Consider the following 20,241-nt stretch of genomic DNA (forward strand, 5'->3'; position numbering starts at 1 on the left):
TTTTTATTCCTCCTCTACAATCCCTCTTAATCCTAATAAACATCATCTGAATTTCAAGCTACTGAAATTTACCAAAATTCTGACATTCACTGACATTCTACAAAATTCAGCCTTTAGTTACTGAAATCCTAAATAATTGTCTCAATTTTTCCCAAATTCACTATATTTATTTTTGCCAAAAGATGGTCTTACGGTACCAAAAAAATTGGAAGAAAAATGTGTAAGCTAGAATCTAAATGCCATAAATTGTGCTTTAATTAGTGTGGAAACCAAACATTCTGAAGATAGCAGGTATGATATGATCTCATCTTAGTAGTGTTTTGGGTTTCTTACTTAATTTAAAGATGTCTTTCACTTTATTGATGGCAGAATATATCCAAACAGGGAGAATTGCCTTTAATTCAGAGAAGTGCTCGATCTATGAATGGAAGCGTTTGTAGGAAGCATGCAGCCAGGATTATCCTATTTAACAAGCTGTTGGAGGTTCATGGAAAATATTGTGAAATGTTATGGGCTGAGCACCAGCTCTGTGCACACAGGACTTGGGGCAGAATGATGGATGCAACTCCAGTGGGAGACAGGGATGGGAGAAAGTTATGTCCAGATGTTGAGATGCAAAACACACCCCACATTTTAAGCTGTGATTTTTGTGACTGCTCTGTCTCCATCTGTGCCCACAAATGGCCCATTTCAATCAATTTTGACAGCTAGAAATCAAATACATCAAACAGCTGCACATGTTGTGAAAAACAATGTTTGGGTAGAGGAAAAGGAGAGTCTGGAATCAGTGCCTCCCCTAATGACAGCAGTGTAAGGGCAGCAGTTTTCTGTTCTGCTTGTCCTTCTAGCTGACCAGAGAGCCCAGGAGCTGGAGAGCCCAGACACAGCTCAAAATTATCCACAGGAGGTTGTGCCCTGCCCATGGCTGAGGGACACAGAGAGGATGAGTTTAATGCAAGGGACTCTGTGTAGGTACAGAGGATGTGAAATTTGGAAACCAGAATTTGTTTTCCTACTGTTTGCAGAACAATTTACTGGGCTTATTTGTTTTAGCCTCTGCTTTGGCTCCTTCTGCTCCCTTTCCTACAGGGATACTCAGTCCTGCAGTTCTCGCCCATTAAGATCCTGTCCCTGCACAGGTTGGGGTTCTCTGCATGCAAGGTGTGTGCTGCAAGTCCTGACTCCCATAAAGGGATTCCACAGGAGGTAAAAGCAAGCTACAAAGGAATATCCCATCAGGGAAGACCTTTTTCCCTGGTTTTAGCTGTGGTTTTCAGCCCATCACACAGAGGCCCTGGAGGTCATGGATGCAATTTAGGTGCCTGTATGGGGTGACCAAGGCAACAGCACCAATTTCTCATGTGAACTACTGCACTTCTGCTGGAAAAGCTTCTGTGTTTGAGAAAGGCTGAAAGCCACTATTTTCCCTGTTATACAGCACAACAACACTATTTCACTGTTTTACAGCAGGCTCTTCCAGCCTGAATCTCTGTGTAACACACTCATCCTGCCCGTGCCTCCTCCCTGTCCCCACGCTCCTTCCAGCCTCGAGAGGGGTGGCAAAAAACCACTTGAGGAGCTCCTGTTGTGAGAGAGATCCCTGCACTGAGCACAGAGCACGAGGAGAGCCTCCTGCCCAGGGAGGACCTTCTGCATTGAGAAGTCCTTGCTGCAGAAGCCTCAGCATCGTGTGCTGCTGTTCCCAGGCTCCAGATGTTCCCAGCAGCTGGTTAATGCCATTCCAAACAGAAACCTGCCTCTCCAGCTATAGACACCAGACTGATGGTTACACGAGGCAGTTGCAGGTGTCTGGAACAACCCAGGTTAATTTATTTCAGGGTTGAGTCCTGTTTTTCCCCTATGTTTAAATTTAAAGAGGGCTTTGAATCCATGAAGTCAATACAGCCCTGATCTCCTGACACATGAAAGCTGTACGCTGAATAACTTATTAGCACACTCAATAATGAAAAACACTTCAATATTTAGGACTAATGCAGATTTCCTACTGGGAAAAAAAAAAAAAAACAAACCCAAAAAACATCGTGAACAGTATTTGCAGCCATGTGCTCAAGGTAATAATTAAGGAGAATTATCTTTGCTGTATGTATTAAAACAACATAATTGGAGATTATATGTCCATATTAAAGAGAAGCAGATAATCTTTTGCTTAGGAAATTAATAGCAACTGCACTGTTTCCATACCTGGAAGAATCTCAGACTGAATAGCAAAAATGTGAACAAGATGCCCAAATATAACATCCCAGTTTCTGTTCTCTACCTTGAGACCCCAGTGTGGAGCAAACTCCATCCTTGGTAGTGTTCCAATTTCCTCCTGGAATGCACATGGCAGAGGCTGTGTGCAGTGAGGGTCTCAGATGTTCATGGATTTATGAAAAAATCTTATTTTAGGAAAAAGATTTATGAAAAACCCTTTTTCCTAAAATACCAAGAGAAATTATGAGCATGATCTGAGGAGCCAGATGTAAAAAGTGGTTCTGTTACTGATTGCCAAGGTATTTAAGATGTCGAATATTTATTTAGAAATCCTTGCTGCTTCTCTAAGGCTTAACCGGTAAATAAATCACAGGCACTGGAAGGAGCCATCATCAATCACTGCTTAGGGCTATATAGGCCTGACTAGTGAAAAAGCAGCAATTAGCACTCATTAGCACTTATTTCCAAGTCTTCTCCGTGAAAAAGAGTCATCCAAAGCAAATTAAAAGTGTCCAGTGTCGAAGTTCTTTGACAGTTTAATGTTTCTGACTCAAACTCATTTGCAGTTTACCTGCAAGGTAACAGAATGTAGGCAGGGCTTGTGCAGACTTGGGTTTGAGGATTTATTTCTATAATGACTCATAATAGAAATTTGTGTTGAAGTGCTCCTGCCCTCGGGGCATTTGCAATAGATATTTCTATATGGATTAATTACCCATTGCTACAGAAACCTGTACTGCAGCTTTTCCTTCAGGAAGGGGCTTCCAGAGCATCTCACTCCTGCCCATCTCTCCATCGAGCTGCCTCTTTTCAGGATATTTAATATGTTTAAGAAAGCCCTTGACCAAATTAGGTTAGAAATGGAGATCCATGATGTATGATTCCATCATACTTTTTTGTTGTTGTTGCTCCTTTCTGGGGGTATTCACACTCCAAAAAACACCAAATCCCAAAGGGCAAACACTTTGAGACAGAGGCCTTTCAGCAGACACTTCCCTCCCTCTATGTGCCTGATCCCATTCTGCATCTCCTTTTCAAAAGATCTCCTATCCCTTTCCCAGGTGTATGCAAGTACAAAGGATACCAGATAAGCTTTCTTGCCCTTGCTGTGAGATGAGAGAGAAAAACCTGTCTGCAGGCGATCAGAATCTGTCACCAAGCCCACCGGGTCTTTTTGCAGCTCAGTGATGCCAATCAAATGGTTTCTATGAGAGACAAACTGCTATTCCTGGACTCTGGCTGACTTCTTGCTGTGGATCATCGCCTCCTGCAAAAGAGAGAAAAGCCAAATCCAAACCCAGTGCTGGAGCTGAATTTCCTTTCCTCTTCAGCCCTGTGCACTGAAAAGGGCTAAACCAAAAGAGGTAGGAAAGCACCAAGGGCTTTCACCTGGAATCAGTGCAATCAAGCATGAATACCACTTTGAAAGGGAATGTGGCATCCTCAGGTGAGATCTGAAGTTTGGGGAGGGTTGTCTTGCTGTATAAAGCAGAAATTTTCACACCACATGAAAAGTGAGGGAATAGGATGAGGAAGGGCCTCAAGTAAGATTGAGCATAATCAGCATTATTTCTGCAGATTCCCCAGACTCTCTTTGTAGTTCATCTTAGGGCTGGAATTATTTTCTCCTCTGAGGGCTCTCCCTGCTCATCTTTGCTATGTATTGGCTGATTTCTTTTAGAAACAACACAGAGCTCAGCTCCTTTTCCCACATTGAAGAAGTCCAATTTTGCCTTTTCTAATAAATCACATTTTCTTGCAATAACAATGAACTATCCCACGAGCAAAAACTCACTGAGAAAGAAGTCCTTCTTGACCCTGGACCTAGGGTACAAGTGGCAGGTGCATGCTGAAAGAACAGCAGGCAATAATTATCCAAAACACCCATTCAAGTACCTAAGCAGTCCTGGATGGGAAGAAACATGAATTGGCAAAACAGCAGGGACTGGAGGCAGCTCTTAGTACATCTCTGAGCCCAAAACCAGGACACAAGGGGCATCTTGCTCTCACAGAAGCAGCAGGCAATAACTTTGAAAACACAGCCAGAGAAGGCAGGTTTGCCCCTTCTGCTCTGCACAGGCCTTCAAAGATTTTATCACAGGCCAAGCTGTTCTTTCTGGGATTAGTGTCTGACATCCAGTGCAGTTAGAAAAACATGTTTCATTACTACATGACTACTCTTTTTCTAAGCAATTTGAGCTCAAAGATGTCCACCATTTCTAGGGTGCTCCTTGGAGAAATCTGACACTGGAACATCTCTCCTGTGAGGAAAGGCAGAGAGAGCTAGGAGGAATCCATGTACTGAGAAGAAGGCTCAGGAGATCTTCTGAATCTACATAACTATGGTTATAGTTATTTCACTCTAAGTGAAATATGCTCAACAGTGTGTTCTGGCAGCCAGGAGGGCCGACCCTGTCCTGGGATACATCAGGCACAGCATCAGCAGACAGGTAAGGAAGGGATTGTACTGCTCTGCTCTGAACTGGGACAGCCTGGGACAAGTTTTGGGCATCACAATACGAGGACACCAAACTATTCAAGTGTGTCCAGAGCAGAGTGACCAAGATGGTGAAAGGTCTCGAGGGCAAGGTGATTCGGTTTGTTCAGCTTGGAGGAGACTGAGGAGAGACCCCAAGGTCTGCACCTCTCTCAAGGTGCTGGTCTCCCCTCTCTGGTGACCAGCAACAGGACATGAAGCAGGGGAAAGAAGCTGCATTGGGGATGCTGTTCAGTATGAACTCAGGGAAAAGGTTCTTCACTGAGCAGGTGCTGGGGCACTGGAAGAGGCTCCCTGGGGACGTGGTCACAGCAGCCAGCCTGGCAGCATTCAAGAAGGGTCTGCATGATGCACTCAGGCACAGAATTTAGCTTTAGGTAGTCCTGTGAGGAGCAGGGAACCAGGCTCAATTATCCTTATGAATTCTTTCTAAGTTGAATTATTCTGTGACTCTTTATCCAATCTTGGCTGCTCTCCAATGACCAATGTATTTCTTGCAACATTGTGCCTAAAGCCACTCATCTCACTACACCATCCTCTCATCAAACAAAATAATCTCTCATTTTTTCCATCCCTCTCTCCTGCTAGCCCAGAATGACACCTGCCTTTATCCTCCCCCAATAGCTTATTATCACCTTGCATTTAATGGTCTCTACTGTAACTTATCCACTCCCACTGCACTGCTGCTCTGCCAGCTCTCACCCATTTATAATTGAATGTCTGATTTTTTCTCCTAACTACAGCTCTTTGCACTCGCCTTTATCAAATTTCTTCTCGTTATTTCAGGCCATTTTTCCTGTGTATTGTGGTCATTTCAAATTCTGATACAAACCTCCAAAGTGCCTGAGTGTATTCTCAAGTCACTGCCAACCACAGATTTTTATACAGGCTATTTATTTCACTGCTCCAGCCATTAATGAAGCTATGGAAAAATACAGACAGACCCTGAAATAAAATGTATAGTGGTCTCACAATGCCCTCTCTGGCTTCATACCAATAGCTATTCCAAGTGCAATTTTTCTGCTAAATTGTGTTAATTTGCTTCATTTCTTCTTTTCCTTGAAAAAAGGAAAGAGTATAGTGAGGCAAAGAAAACATTAACAGCATCAGTTTTCTCTGAATCATCTGTCATTTTTTCTCTATTCACTCATTTTTTCACACTAAATCATGCGCCTTTCCTTCAGATTTTTGCAGTTTTCATTTTGATTGATCCTTACAAGCCCTTGCTGTGCCATTTTACCTTCACATTAGGACATTGCTGATGGGCCATTAAAAAAACAACCTCTTCAGTTATCCCACCCACCTCTCCCAAATGGATCCAGGCACTGACACCCACACTTACCAAAACTGCCTTTGAGGACCTTACTCTGCTTCTCTCATCTCCCTGCTTTCTCCAGAGCACCAAATGCCAACTCCACAGCCACTTGCACCTGAATTACTTCTGACTTCTAAAGTTTTAAGCTTCCAATAAGCCTGGCTGCAACCCAGAACAGTTAACTCTAGAATGACAACACCCTGTACCTTCTGAAATAGAAACTGTCCTTTGGAAAAAAAATCTATTAACTCTCTGTCTTTTCAAGTCTTCCCATATTAGGCACTTTCCCAACAGATTCTCAAGTATTGTTTGGAAATACTGGTGGATGAAAAATTGAGCACAAGCTGGGCATATGCACTCCCAGCCCAGAAAGCCAAACACATCCTGGGCTGCATCCCCAGTGCTGTGGGCAGCAGATCAATAGACACAGTAGACACAGGACAAAGGGCAGCAGCTTTAAACTGAAAGAGGATCAGTTTAGACTGACATTAAGGAAGAAATGTTTAATGATAAAGCTGGTGACACATAAAACAGGGTGCCCAGAGAAGTCATAGTTGCCCCGTTCCTGGAAGTGTTTGAGGATTAGAGGACATTTAACACTCCAACCCAAACCATTCTGTGATTCCCACATTTTGGAAATGCACTGCTGGTGTTCAGCACAGTGCCTCCAGCCTTTCCTGAGCAACAGACAGGTTTGTGATCCAGTGCTGCCATTTATCTCCTAAAGTCACTGAAATGCACATCAATCATTTCTGACACATCCTGATGCTGAGCTCCTCCTGTGTATTCCTCATACTGGTTACAGACTTTTAGCTTCACATGTTCATTCTCTCTCCTGGATATTACAGTCCCAGCTCTCATGAATAATTCATTTACTTCAATGAAGTGCAACAGTCTGCCAGGACACAGTTTCATAGCAGAAGCCAAGACAGAACCCAAAATTTCAAGCCTCTCCACCAGCTGGATTTGAGCCCTAAAGACTAGGAACAAGTATTGATGATTCTTTCTTTTTTGGACAGTAATGCTGCTTAGGAGCCACAAATCTCCCCTGGAAGTTCAGCTGTAACTAGCAACCTTGCCTGAAAAAAGGTCCTGAGCTGTCAGTGTTTATGACCAATCAATCAACCAACCTTTCCCTATAAAGGCCAAAACACATCCTTGACAGAAGCCTGCCCAGCTGTTAAAAGGATCTCAGAGCAATCAAAGCACTATTGATACCCAGGTAGGATACCCATTGCTGCAACAGTTCACATGAAAAATGTAGCAGGATCTCCCCCTCACCCAATCTGCCCTCCCCAAAAGAAAGAACCAAAAAAACCAAAACCAGACTTCCTGCAGGGCCAATGCCACTATTACTACAAAATCCTGTCATCACACAAAACTGCTTAAGAGTTCTGTATCTTTGAGAAAGCTTCAAGATTACACAAAATACAGCAGTTATGGCAGCAAGTCCTATTTTAGCTCTATATAATGTCAGGATGACCTCAAGTTGGAGATTTTCTCTTTACAGAAGTCACCAAATTCAAATATAAGACACTGTTAATTCAACACCCAGACGAGCTTTTGCTAGGTAGATTTATTCAGATTCTAAATATCAATATCACCAAGTGCCTTTCATTAATCAAAAGCACCATGGTCTGTTTCTGTGTCACACTTCAGGTCCATCTTCTCTTGGCGAAAAATATGTATTTTAGTCCAATACTATTTCTTGAACTAATGTTCAATATATAACATGTCCAAACACAACCATAATTGATACTTTTGGTCTCTAAGGCTGAAAGAAATTATCAGTTGCCAAGCTGATTTGCCTATTTATGCTCACTGACAAACACCCTGTGCTCCTCTCTTGGCTATTTGACACTTCAAATTTGGAACAGTTTTTGAAAGCTGAGCTCAGCCATGCACAAAGGTACAGAAAGATTTTTACTTATGTTTGTGCCATGCTGTTACCCATCTCCACACTGCCACTACCTGTTTTGGGGTTCTTTCACCTGGCAATGCTCACCTGAAAGCCTGTTAGAATCTCTGTTGCTCAAATGAGCATCTGAACTGCATCTCACAGGGAACCTTTTCTCTGCATCCTGGACATGAACAACAGGTGAGTATGTAATAATGAGACAGATGAGATTCCTAGCTAAGGGTGTCAGATGCAGTTATGTGGAGTTTTACAATCCATGATCAGCATCCAACAAGTGCTACTGATTTTACTGAGACTCAGACCTGGATATTACTCCCCTACTTTTAGAGTTTAGAGGGGTTTTTAGGTATTATAGAGCACCACTCAAAAATATGCCTTTGTAACAATGGCTAGTTTTAAAACTAGTGGATAGTTTTAAAATTCAGATCAGAATTATCCATGCTGCTGCTACTACTGCTACCAATTTGGATCTTAATATTATCCAAAGAAGAGGCTGAGGGCTGAGGAAAAACATGGACAACACTGGAGAAAGAAGAGTCAGAACCAACAGCATGGACAGTCAGAAGGACAGTCTGAAGCCCAGGACAGGAGTGTTACTCCAAATCCTGAACTAAGTCAGGACATGTTAAAAACTGCTGCTTAGAGGGTTGCAGGGATCCTGATCCCCAGTATCCATCTGGGACACTAAACAGCACAAGTATTGGCTGTGAAACAATGAGGACTTTTCCTTGGCACTCCTGGCAGAGCTGCAGCCCAAGAACTGAATCTCACTGCTGGAGCCATCAGACACAGCCAGACTTCTGCAGGGCTTGGCAGGCACAGGATCTGTAGAAAATCACTGCAGATTATCTCCCTCTAAAATTTCTGTTTGTCATCTAGATGAGACTGCAAGCATCTTTACTCTGTGTTTTAAGCATATAATTAAGAATATATAGTATATAGTTGGCCCTTACTCAGCAAATGGTGGTAATTGAATCCCGTGAAAAAGGACCTGAACAACTGGAAATTTTAATTTTCAAATTTCTGTATATGATAGCTGGAGGCAGAAACTGGTTTTTTGGTGGAAAAGTGTCATGTACTATTCAGTGTAAAATTGATCTGAAGCATTTTTAATCTATCAAGATTAGCTCCCTCAGCTCCCCAAAGGGAATATGTTTGTTAATTTTCCTAGAAGATCAAAAGGACATATAAAGTGAAAATTCTTTTAGAAGAGGAATCTTTAATTTAACAGACAAATAAAATTCACTGTCTGGTTACCTGAAGTTGGGAAAAAAAGCAAAGTACATTTAAAGTATGTATTTAAATGGTAAGGATATGGTATTTTTGGGGACCTGATCCTGTAGATCTTATTTTTATATTGGGGATTTTTTCTGTACCAGTTCTGAACATGGGACCAGTATTTTTGCTTTGCTACCTTTTATGGTTCTTCACTACAACTAAGCCCAAAGGAAGTTCCTGCAACTCTAAACTGCAGTTCATGATCAATGTTGGATAGCCTGGCTGAGCAGGCTATGAATTCAGATTGGGCATCTGTCAGCATTTCACATTTCAGAAGAGAAAAACTCCAGTCTATCCACCTAAAGGGACACTCCAGAGTACACAGGGTTCCAGCAAACTGGTCCCATCACCAAATATATTCTGGTAAACATTCAGCAAAGACAGCTGAGAAAGTGGAAAATTAATTAGTGGAGCCCACTTGGAAAAGGTGGGAAACTATCTTCCAGCTTTAAACTAGGACTTTGTGTTTTTAAAGACAACCCTCTGTAGTTTACAAGCATTTATGAATCCACTGGAAGTTCCAGGGCATCATCTCTGTAAAGGAAGTGTGGTTAGATCATCACAACAATTTAAGTTACAGCTAGAAACTTTAAAACAAAGAGGAAAGCTTTTTAAAATTTTTTACACTTTGAGGATCCTACCTGATTGAGAGATATTTATACTCAAATTATCCCTCTGATGAGGGTGAGAAACACTCATCCAAAATCCTGCAGTGTGGTAGGATTAGGTATAGCCCAGCCCTGAGTTAATGTTCATCTAATTTGAATACAAAAAGTATGCTATTGAGTAGCAGGTTCCAATGCTTCAAACAGGGCAAACCTGTTCTGACTCCAGGAGCTTTCATCTGTGATATTTCATCAATGTGTACATTCTTAATCTGCACCATCTTTAACTCAAGTAAGTCTTCATTCAAAAGTGAAGCTAAATAAAGACAATAAGTAATAATTTAACAACTTAGCTCAGATTTAACATCCAAGAACAGATTGTAACCAAGCACCATTCCAATCTGACAGCAAAAGCAAGGCAAAGAAACACAAACAGCTTTATACACACACACAAAGTATCACATAACTGGTTTGAAATAGGAACCAATTTCCAGGGGTTATGAACTCCTTCAAATGTCCTTTTGTTTCAGTGGGAACTCTGCACACCATTAATAAATTACTGATGCCATACAAACACCTATATCCAAAAGTCAGCTGATGATTCACCTAACACTGTCCTCCCCCACCTCCCAAACAACAGCAATTGCTAACAAGAGCTTCTGTTTCTCCAGATTTAGCCTTTTCCCATTATACAAAAAAACATGAAGTACCAATGAATACAGAATTTTAAGTGCTGAAAGAATAATTACTTTCATAAGAAACTCAGAGATGTGACACAAAAGAAACAAGACTGAGTCTGCATATAAAATTATAGGTTGATGTTAATTATGTATATTAAAGTCACAGATGATGTCTAGTATGCAATCATGTTAAAAAACAGGTTTCAAGAAAGCTTTACTATGAAGATGAAATGAAATTTGGTGAAGTTAAATGAATTTTGTTTCTTTAGTGACTGTGAAAAAACTACTTTATTTCAAATGCATTCAGAATTTTAAATTCTCAATATGTAAAATTTTCAAACCTTAAGTATTCTACAATAGCTATAGCTGTTCTCTGAAATGAAATATTAGCCCTTCTAACAAAGAAAAAGTCCCTTCTCCATTTTTTAATATTTTTTTTTACATAAAGGATGAGAAGTGCTCCCAAACAAAATCAATTTACAATTTTAAAAGGTTACTCCAGATAAAAATGTACATTCCTTTTTCTTTGTGACTACATATTAAGCAAGACTGTGCCTAAATTCAGAGAATGCTCCATGTTTTTACTGCACAAGGGTTACATGTTGCCATATGTACACAGGGGAGTCCCAAGGCGTGGATCAGTGGCATCAATGTTCACATTATGAAATGGAAAGCAGTCGTTCAGCTGCACTCAGGCTGTTGCTTCTTTGCACCTGGAATCCAGTGAGAACTCACCCTGACCTTTTGTGTTTCCCTGAAGAAGCTTCCCTACACATTTCTTTAAACCAAAAGAAGATGAATAGATCTTCAGTTCTTTCAATGACTATAAAAAGCAGGTTTTCTTTAAATCAATAGTTTAATAGTTATGCTAAATACAGCTTTTGCCACGTTTCTTGTTTGTAATTCATTGTAATGCTTCTGGGTACCTCAGTCATCATCTTGCTGATTTCTTTTCTGTCAACAGAACAGGAAAGTTCATAATGTTAGGACACAGTTATCTGAAGTAAGAGCACTAATAAATCATGACAAGTGTTCCAGATACAATGGATTAGACAGTGACTGCATTTCTAAGTCATTTTTTGAAACAGTAAGAGATAATGTTTCCAGAGCAATATAAATCCTCTGTGTCATCCCAAACTACAGGATTTTATTTCCAGTAAAGAACAAGATTTGCCTTGTCCCTTAACTCATGGAATATACAAGAACCAGAAAACATCCTGGTGGTGGCAAGAGTCAGTGATCCAGCTGCAGATAACCTGCCCTGCCTTCCCTACCTTACAAAGATGGCATGTTTTCATGTCACTGTGCATTACAAGAACAAAGAAAGTGGACTGAAAAAGGAACAGCTCTTTCATGGATTTTCCTAATATATTTGCCTTGTAACTTTTAAAGAAAAAAGTTAAAAACATTAAAAGTTAAAAGCATTAATTCCAGGCATTCTAAAAGCACTTTTCCATTCATACTACATCCATATTTACATTCAGTAAGAAAAGAAAAAGCTCAGTCCTTCAGTAAGATTTGTCAAACAACATTCATTGCTTCCCATAAAAATAAAATTAAGTGAAGTGAGAGCAGTAAAAAGCTTCCTCTTCATCACTTCAAAAACAATTAACCCAACAACACATTGTGTGATGGCTTCATACACTGCTTTTTCTGTCACTGTGTATTCTTTGTTAGTAACAAAAACAGATATCCAGGGACTTGGGTGCTTCCATTTGACAGAGTTGGAAGGTCAGAGATTTTTTTTCCTGCTGCTTCTTACCAGTTTAAGAAAGTCAATCAGTTTGTGAACATCCTCTCCTGTGGAAAGGTCCACGAAGTCCTTGGGCAGTCGGTAGCTCAGGTAGGGACTGGGCTGGACAGTGACTTTGCTGTTTGTACAACGGAACACTGGAGAATCCTTTGGAAAAGACAAGGAAATAAGAGCAGTGGACATGAATAAAGCCAGAAATGTTTCTGGGACTCCTCCACGAGACTGAGTCACGCTGCCAGTGAGTTTATTTGGCACCCGCTCAACTAAACTTGCGCCTTCTAAAAATTGTATCTTTCTTATAAAACCTCTGCCCACTTAGGAGCAATTTAAAATGTCAAACATGTTAAACAGTCAAATAATGGCTTTCATTACCTCACTTTAAAGTTTCTACAATGTATCAGTTAGTAATGCATTTTATAAATTCATGTTTATGACAGTGCTGTAATAATGGAGCTACAAGGAACTTTGGGCAATAGTATTCTAGACATGTATCTGGATAGAGAAAACTCCTCTTGATAAAATCCCTAAACTTGTCTTCATAGTTCTTTGTTTAAACACATTTGCATCTATAACCTTACTGAAATTATAATTTAAGCTTTCCAACCAATTTACTTACTGAAGGAAAAAATACCTCTATAAAAGTAGCAAAAATATCCCTAAATGCTTAATTTTAACAACAGGTTTGGGGGAATGACACAATTTTCAATTGAACACAGTGACATGCCATGCAATTGTCAGCTGTACAGCAACAAACAGCTTCATTTTAAGAGAGATAAAAACTTCACACTGGATTCTGTGACTGGATGTAAAATGAAACATGAAGACAAGTTATTCTACTTTTCATCCAGGACTGCACTACAGAAAACTGTGTAAAGCATCTGGCAATGAGAAAGAGAATTCCAAAAGGAAAATTCATGTGTCCCACAGACAGCTCTGGAATTGGGAGTGTGTTTTAACAAAGGAGACACAGCTTTTAGCAGGAAGGTTCACAGAATGGGTTTTCATACAGCAACAATCCCACAGTGAGACAGGCAATGGCCTGAACAACAGCCTGGACTGGGGTTTCCCTGTCACTGTGTTATGGAAAGGGCCACAGGACTAAGGAAACTCTCAGATGTTAAAATGAGCTCAATGAAGTTTGTCATTTCAGTGACCTCTAATGCAGTTCAATAGCTAGGAAATAAAGAAAAGCCCACACTGGCCATCTCTCCCCAGAAAACCAAGTGTTTCCCAAGATCCATTTCTATCTCCTACCCAGCTGATCAAGGTCTTGTTAAGATGTGAGGACTCTCTCAAGATGCAGTGAGGAAAAAAAAGCTGGAATACAAAAAATGAAGACTATTCCTCCCTTTCTGTATTAACAGGACCTGTTTTTACAGAGGAAATGCTGCTTGGAAGAAGGATGGAAAAGCCCTGTTCTGCAAGTTCTGGGAGTTCAACCAGAGGACAAGGCTTTGCTAAGGTTATTGCAGATGAGGAAGAGACAGAAGTTAAGCTTCTCTTTGTCTCCCACCAAGCATAAAACTGGAGATGTGGGAAACTACATGACAGAAATTAAACAGAAACTTAAGTGATTATACAGAAAATTAATACATTTTAAGAAAAAATGAAAGGAATACATCAAAACTGTGTAAAAGCAAGTTTCAGGGCATCTTCTTTGCAATGGGGTGAAAGCTGCAATGTGGATTTGTACTGTTTGAACTAAAAATTCCCTTGTAGGCATATAAAGCTATCAGGTAATATTGTTGAGATTAACTACTAAGGTAGATTCTACTTACAAAGAGTTTACATTTCACAGGAGCTTCATTTACTTCAAAAGGATTTGCATCACAATTTGATTGTAACAGAAAAAAAAAAATACAAAAGAAAAAGAAAAAATAAGGCCATAAAGCCTGTTGGATGTTTTTTAGCCTCCCTCACCTGTTCTGATGCTTCCCCTTCACTCTGGTCTCCTTTCAAGTTTTTTCCAGAGGTGAGTTCTTCCCATGTAAAGAGTAGAGAGTCTGTTACTTCACCAAATGGGTTAAAATCTATTAACCAAATCTTACCCTGCAAAGGAAGCACGAATGAATTAGAACAAACCACAAACTAAAACAAAGCAAGAAAGGAAAAAAACCACGAAAAACCCAAAAAACACATATATTTAGATTATTGTAGTCTCGGTCTTTAAATAAAAATATGCCAAAATTGAAACTACCTGGTTTGAAGCACTTAAATATTCTAACATCCTTTACCTTATACAGTTTTATATCACAGAGCAAGTTATGATGTACTAATTTACTTATTTTTTTTTAAACAGAAGATCAGACAGAGCTCAAATAAATTAAATGCAGATCTGTGCCAGGTGATTTCAGGTGAGGCCACAGAAGTTCTGGGTAATCCCCATGATCCACCAAGATCCCCAGAGAGAATGAACAAGAAATAGGGGAGAGCTCCAACCAAAATCCATATAAAACCCCAAACCCAAAACAAAACCAAACAAGCAAAAAAACCCAAAGCATCCAAACAGGGATTTTTCTTTCCATGAAAAAAACACCTCAGCAATGCTGTACCATCCAGCAGGCTACAAAAATTGCTGTTCTTGGTCTCAGAAGGGACCCTAAATGGAGAGAGCTGGGTATGCAAAATGCTAGTGGAGCTCATGAAAGCTCAAAGATGTTGTGCAGACATAGATAAATAAAGAATATCTTGAAGGCATTTTTAATATAGCCATTACTAGTAGTCCACACTAGATTCTACCTCATCTTTAACACATCTGTGTTCCAAACAGTTGTGGTAGTGTGCACAACACAACTGCTTTACAACTGGAAAATGAAAGCAGAGACTGACAAGACATATTAGAAGCAACAGATGTGGGGGAGGAAGAAATAGTTTGTGTTCCTTGAGTCACTTCAAGATACAACCACAGGGCCATCTTCTCTTGCCCAAGAAAGTACCAACTATTCTGATAAAACAAAACATTGTAGTAAATTATAAGGAAATACGACTACAGCTGCTAGTAAAAATTTGCAAAACAAGTATTACATCTGGAAGAAATCAGTTCTATTGAAAGGGAAAGTAAAAAGTTGCAGTAACGTAAGTGGGGGTGAAGAGTTTTATTGTGTTTATTATAAAGATCAACTGGAATTGGAAAACAAACCTGAAGACTCTGTGGCTACTAAACATCCATTTTGCTTTCTCCTCTTTTCCTTCATTTCTGAAGGATCTTCTTGCTTTAAAAGACCTTGCCTATGTGGATACAAGCAGCAAATACATTCAATTATTTACACCACAGCCATCTGGTTTCCAGCACGCAGAGAGTGACATGGAGACTGCCTCTCCCAGCCACCCACCTGAGCTATGCCACAGGCACTGACACACTGTGCAACTGCAAAGGATGCAAACCTCTGAGACACAGAGCAGAAATGCTCTGCTGGCTCTGCCACCATCCACACCAGCTCCTGGTGCAGGTGTGGGGAGTCCCAGCAGAGGTGAAACCAGTGGTTATGACTTGCAAACTGGAGCTGGGCCAGCAGCCCAGCAGGGAGCGTGTGGTTGCACACAGGCTTTCACAGGTGTCTGTCTCAGGGCAGGTCCATGGGGTACAGCTCTCACAGAGCACATTTTAAGAAACCAAAGCACAGAAACAACAGTGCTGAAACCAGACAGCTACAAAAGAAACTACAAACTGGGGTACACAGACCTGAGTGGTTTCTTATTTGTTCTGGAAGGGTGAGCAAGCCCAGATCTGCATGGTTGAGTTGCAACACCTCTGCACTAATACTGGCACCATCAGAGCAGAGAGCCCATGGGGCAAGCTCTGCTGTCATTTCCCATCTCTGGTCCTCCTCAAAGGGCTGCTACAAATTCTCATGATAAGCAACCTTTTACTTTTGCTAATGGGGGTGTCTTGTTAGCTCCAAGGCAGCACGAGGAGGAATCTGTGGGTTTAGATTACTTCAATCACTCTAGAAAAACAAGCTAATGCACCAATGTAATCACAGACAGAGGCAATGGCTGGCAAAGTTCATTCAGCAGTTCAGAGAATCTTTCTTTGCATCAGAAAGATTTATCCTAATACTTCCTTACGAAAGGCTTTCACAGAAATTCCTCTTCACCCCAAACACATCCAGCTCAGCTTTTTCATAGGAACATTAAGATCATTTCTCTAAAGAATAAATGTACTGTGGAAAAAGATGAAAATTGATTCTGAGACTATTGAAAGCAATACATTTTTTGTGAGCACCCAGCAGTGTTTCTCCACCCCTGCAGAGTGCAGTGCACCATCTACAGCAACAGCTGTTTCCCTGAGATGGTCTTAAATCTGCACTGAGCTTTGCTAGCTGCAAATTGATGAGAAATGGCAAAACAAACAAAATATCTCTTTTCAGGGCTCATTAAAAGGAGTGTATATAACCCTGGGTCAGTAACCAACCTGCCTTTTCTTGAAATTAAATTCTCTCTCAAGTCTTACATGCAATGCCATGATTTAGGCACAGTTACAGATAACTTGCACTGTGTATCTAAAAAGCAGTAATAAGGCTACTTGCCTGCTATCTTTTGCCTGCTATTAGTAATTTTTGTCATATAACAGCACAGAAATGCACAAGCCAGGGAAAAAAAAAAGTTGTGCATAAGTGGAGAGGAAAACAAACCCCCTACTTGTACTACATGGTGTTTTCTTCTCATCCTAAAAGAAGGAATCAATAGATTTACCACACCTGCCAGCTTCTTGCTTTGTTTTACTAAGGCATTAAGAAGCAGGGCACTGAAAGGAAGTGCCCATGACAAAGCCAGTTGTTTAAAGGAAGTTAAGGCAGATAAAATGCAAACTGAACTGTTACATCTCCCTAACTCCAGCTGCACCTTCTTGCACCGTGGCAAGCTCACAAGCACTGCCCTGCTCTTAGCAAGAGCTCTGAGCCAGCAGCGGTCTGGAGCCACTCCCTGCATTGCTCTGTCTCACCACAGTGACTTGCCTCGAACTTGGTTTGTTGTTCCCACCTGGGAGACAGCAGAGAGTAACAGCAGAGGCGACTGCCAGGCTCTTGTGAACTCCTGCCTCCAACTCAGCGAGCAGGACAACTCCAGACAGTCTCCGGAGCAGCTACAGTGAGCACGGGGAGGGGCTGCTGTCATTTACAACCGTAACAACAACCTGCTTCTCCAAGCTGAACACTCAGTTTAAAGGATTTAAAACAAGCAGAGAGTGAACACTTCTCTCCTTCTGTAGGTGAGGTTGCTGTGCAACCAGCCTGATGAGGAGCACAGGCTCTAGAAATTAATCATGCTCGCAATATTCTTCTGCTGCCTGTAAGTCACACGCCAAGGGAGCGATGAATAACACAGTTGCAAACCACAATAGTACGTGTGAAAGGAGGAGCATCTGACACACAAAGGGCTAGCTGGCAGTTTACAAGACCTGAGGGTAGAAGGCACCGAGAGAAATCTACAAATAGATATATTTTATCTTGACAGATGAAGAAACACTGCTCATTTAAGATCCCACAGGCTGAAACCTTTTACTTAAATAATCTGTCTTCATGCCTCAGCTATGCAGCAGAGCACCCCACGGCAGAATCTGGCTCAATGCTCAAGTGCTGCTCCTCATTTTCCCTGACAGCATCCTCATGCCTGTCGATCTGAGCCTGGGCAGGTAATTTCCATTTCAGCACAGCCTCATTTTAGGTACCTCCATTAGAAGTTGGGCTGAGAAATGTTAGTCTTCTGTTTTCCACATGAGATGCATTCCTGTTTTGTAAACTATGGCATGATTTACTGTTATACAATTACAAAATAGTTCAGCAACATTCAAAATGAGAATCAGAACTTACTCCCAATACACTCAACTCTAATGAAGACCTTCTTCAATCAAGCCTTTCAAGCACATTTCATCTGACCAAATATTCCTCTCCACTCACACTAGCAGTCAAAGTCAGTAACTCTGATATTGGCACCTTTATAGAATTATTTAGGTTGGAAAACTTTAAGATCACAAAGTCCAACCCTTAGCCCAGCACCTCTGGGTTCCCCACTAAACCACACCCCTAAGGACTCCACCTACCTACATGTCTTTCAAATAGTTGAGGTGGGATATTTCTTCCAACTTCATCACTATCTGGGTGTTGAGAGTTCTGATCTGCCCAACTCTCAGAACCTCAGCTGGAGCAGGTTGAAAAGGAAAAACTGGCTTCCACCTGTCACAAACTAGGCACACCACATTCATACTCTCTTTTCACAATTATCCCATCCTATCCTAGACCTTCAGATATCAACCATTTTCCAATTTCCCAGGATAATTTGAAGAAATATTAAGGATAATTTTGATGAGTTCATATGCTGTAGTTAAAAAAAAAAAACACAGGGAAAACAAAATAAAGTCCAAGGAAATATCTGTCTTAAAACAAAATGCCAAACCTGTTTGTGTGTTTGAAAGCTATTTGGACCATGCCCTAAATGAAAGAGTCACAGAATATCCTGAGTTGGAAGGGACCCACAAGGAAACTGAGTCCAGCTCCTGGTACTGCACAGGAGAGACCCACAAATCCCACCATGTGCCTGAGAACACCACCCTTAACCACATGCTTTAGTATTTGGCCAGTCCTGAATTGGTCAAGCAGTAGGACTTGAAGACCACTGTAGGTCCCTTCAACTGAAAGTCTATTCTACTGTAATTACTGTATCAGGACTCTCACGTCCTAACAAAAACTAAGTTGCCTCTGCAGATTCACAGAACTGAGAAAATTGCAGTTGAAGCCTAAGTGCTTAGTGCCTTAGAACAGACAACTTACCTGGAAGATACTAACTAAATAATTACATCACTAATATAGACATATTTATACCTCTAATCCTATTATTCTCCTAATGTAGACAGCATTTAACATAGAAAAAGACCTGTGGAACAGAGTAACATCAAGTAGGTTTTGCTTGGTGTTTTTATTTGGTTGGGGTTTTTACTTCAGTGGTATTTTTTTGTTTGTTTGGTTAGTTTTTTTCCAGGACCACTTCTAGGAAGACAAAGATAACACTTGCTTGATCTTTGTAGTATTTCAAGTTTTCACAGAAAAAGCAATTATATACAACCTATTGTTCACTTACCCTGCTGTCTCTGTACACATCAAAAACAACTGAAAAGGAGAAAAAAAAGTTAATTGTAAAAGATACATAAATTCACAGAAGATATCTAAATCTGAATAGACACTTGTGTACATAGCACAATCTGCAAAGTCAATATGTCTAAAGAACTGCAAGCCAGAATTGGGTATACTTCTAAGAGATAGCTGAAACATTTCAAGAACTACTATTAATGCACTGAGAAATCAGCTATTGAGTTTTTCCATTTAATGCTGGTTTCTTCTGTTGATTTTTCTCCCATTAAGAATATTTGATATCAGCCCAGGGAGCTTATCTTTGATATTACTGGTGTTTTGTTTACAGCAGAACAGAGACATTTCAGGGAAGGATTAAGACTCCATTGTGTTGGGCATTGCACAAACATTTAATAAGAGACAGTTCCTGCTCCACAGACATCAGGATTTCAGCAGCTAACAAGATAAACAGGTTGTAGGAACAAAGGGGTTGGTGGCAGTGAAATGGCCATGTTTGATGTCACACTGAGCAGATACAGCACACCTAATTAATATCAACAGCTCCTTCAAACAATCCCTTTGCCACTCAGTCACTGACTCAAAGTTGCCTTGCCTGGCTCCACTGTTGTTCCTCCCCTTGGCTTGATTAAACACGACTCTGTATATGCAGCTTTCCAACAGTTTCTGTTCTGGATAGTTAAACAAACCTTTGAGTTGTCTTTCTACTGAGCTAGGAAAATCAACAGAGAAGCATTCTACATGCAAAAATGGTACCAGTTTAGCAGGAAGAAAAGGAAAAGAAAAAATAAAAATTTAGAAAAGCCTCAGACAAATGCTATATTGTTACTTCCTTCATTAATAAGGGAATGTTTCAGCTAAGAGATTTCCCAATGCATGTGGATAAACTAAACTCA

The 20,241-nt window shown here is 40.6% G+C and overlaps 1 protein-coding gene across 1 annotated transcript in view; it reads right to left on the bottom strand.

Moving 5' to 3' along the window:
• Positions 1–10,624: 10,624 nt before the first annotated feature.
• CDC123 (cell division cycle 123) overlaps positions 10,625–20,241 on the bottom strand; it is a 32,164-nt gene continuing 22,547 nt past the window's right edge. Inside the window, exons 10-13 of the mRNA XM_079304381.1 lie at positions 19,338–19,366; positions 14,181–14,309; positions 12,270–12,407; positions 10,625–11,461 (exon numbers count right to left, since the gene is read on the bottom strand). Of these exons, the coding sequence (XP_079160507.1) occupies positions 11,435–11,461; positions 12,270–12,407; positions 14,181–14,309; positions 19,338–19,366 (323 nt within the window). The 3' untranslated portion in view covers positions 10,625–11,434. The remainder of the gene's footprint in view (positions 11,462–12,269; positions 12,408–14,180; positions 14,310–19,337; positions 19,367–20,241) is intronic.

The sequence above is a fragment of the Erithacus rubecula genome, assembly GCF_903797595.1.
Source record: "Erithacus rubecula genome assembly, chromosome: 4".
Lineage (NCBI taxonomy): Eukaryota > Metazoa > Chordata > Aves > Passeriformes > Muscicapidae > Erithacus > Erithacus rubecula.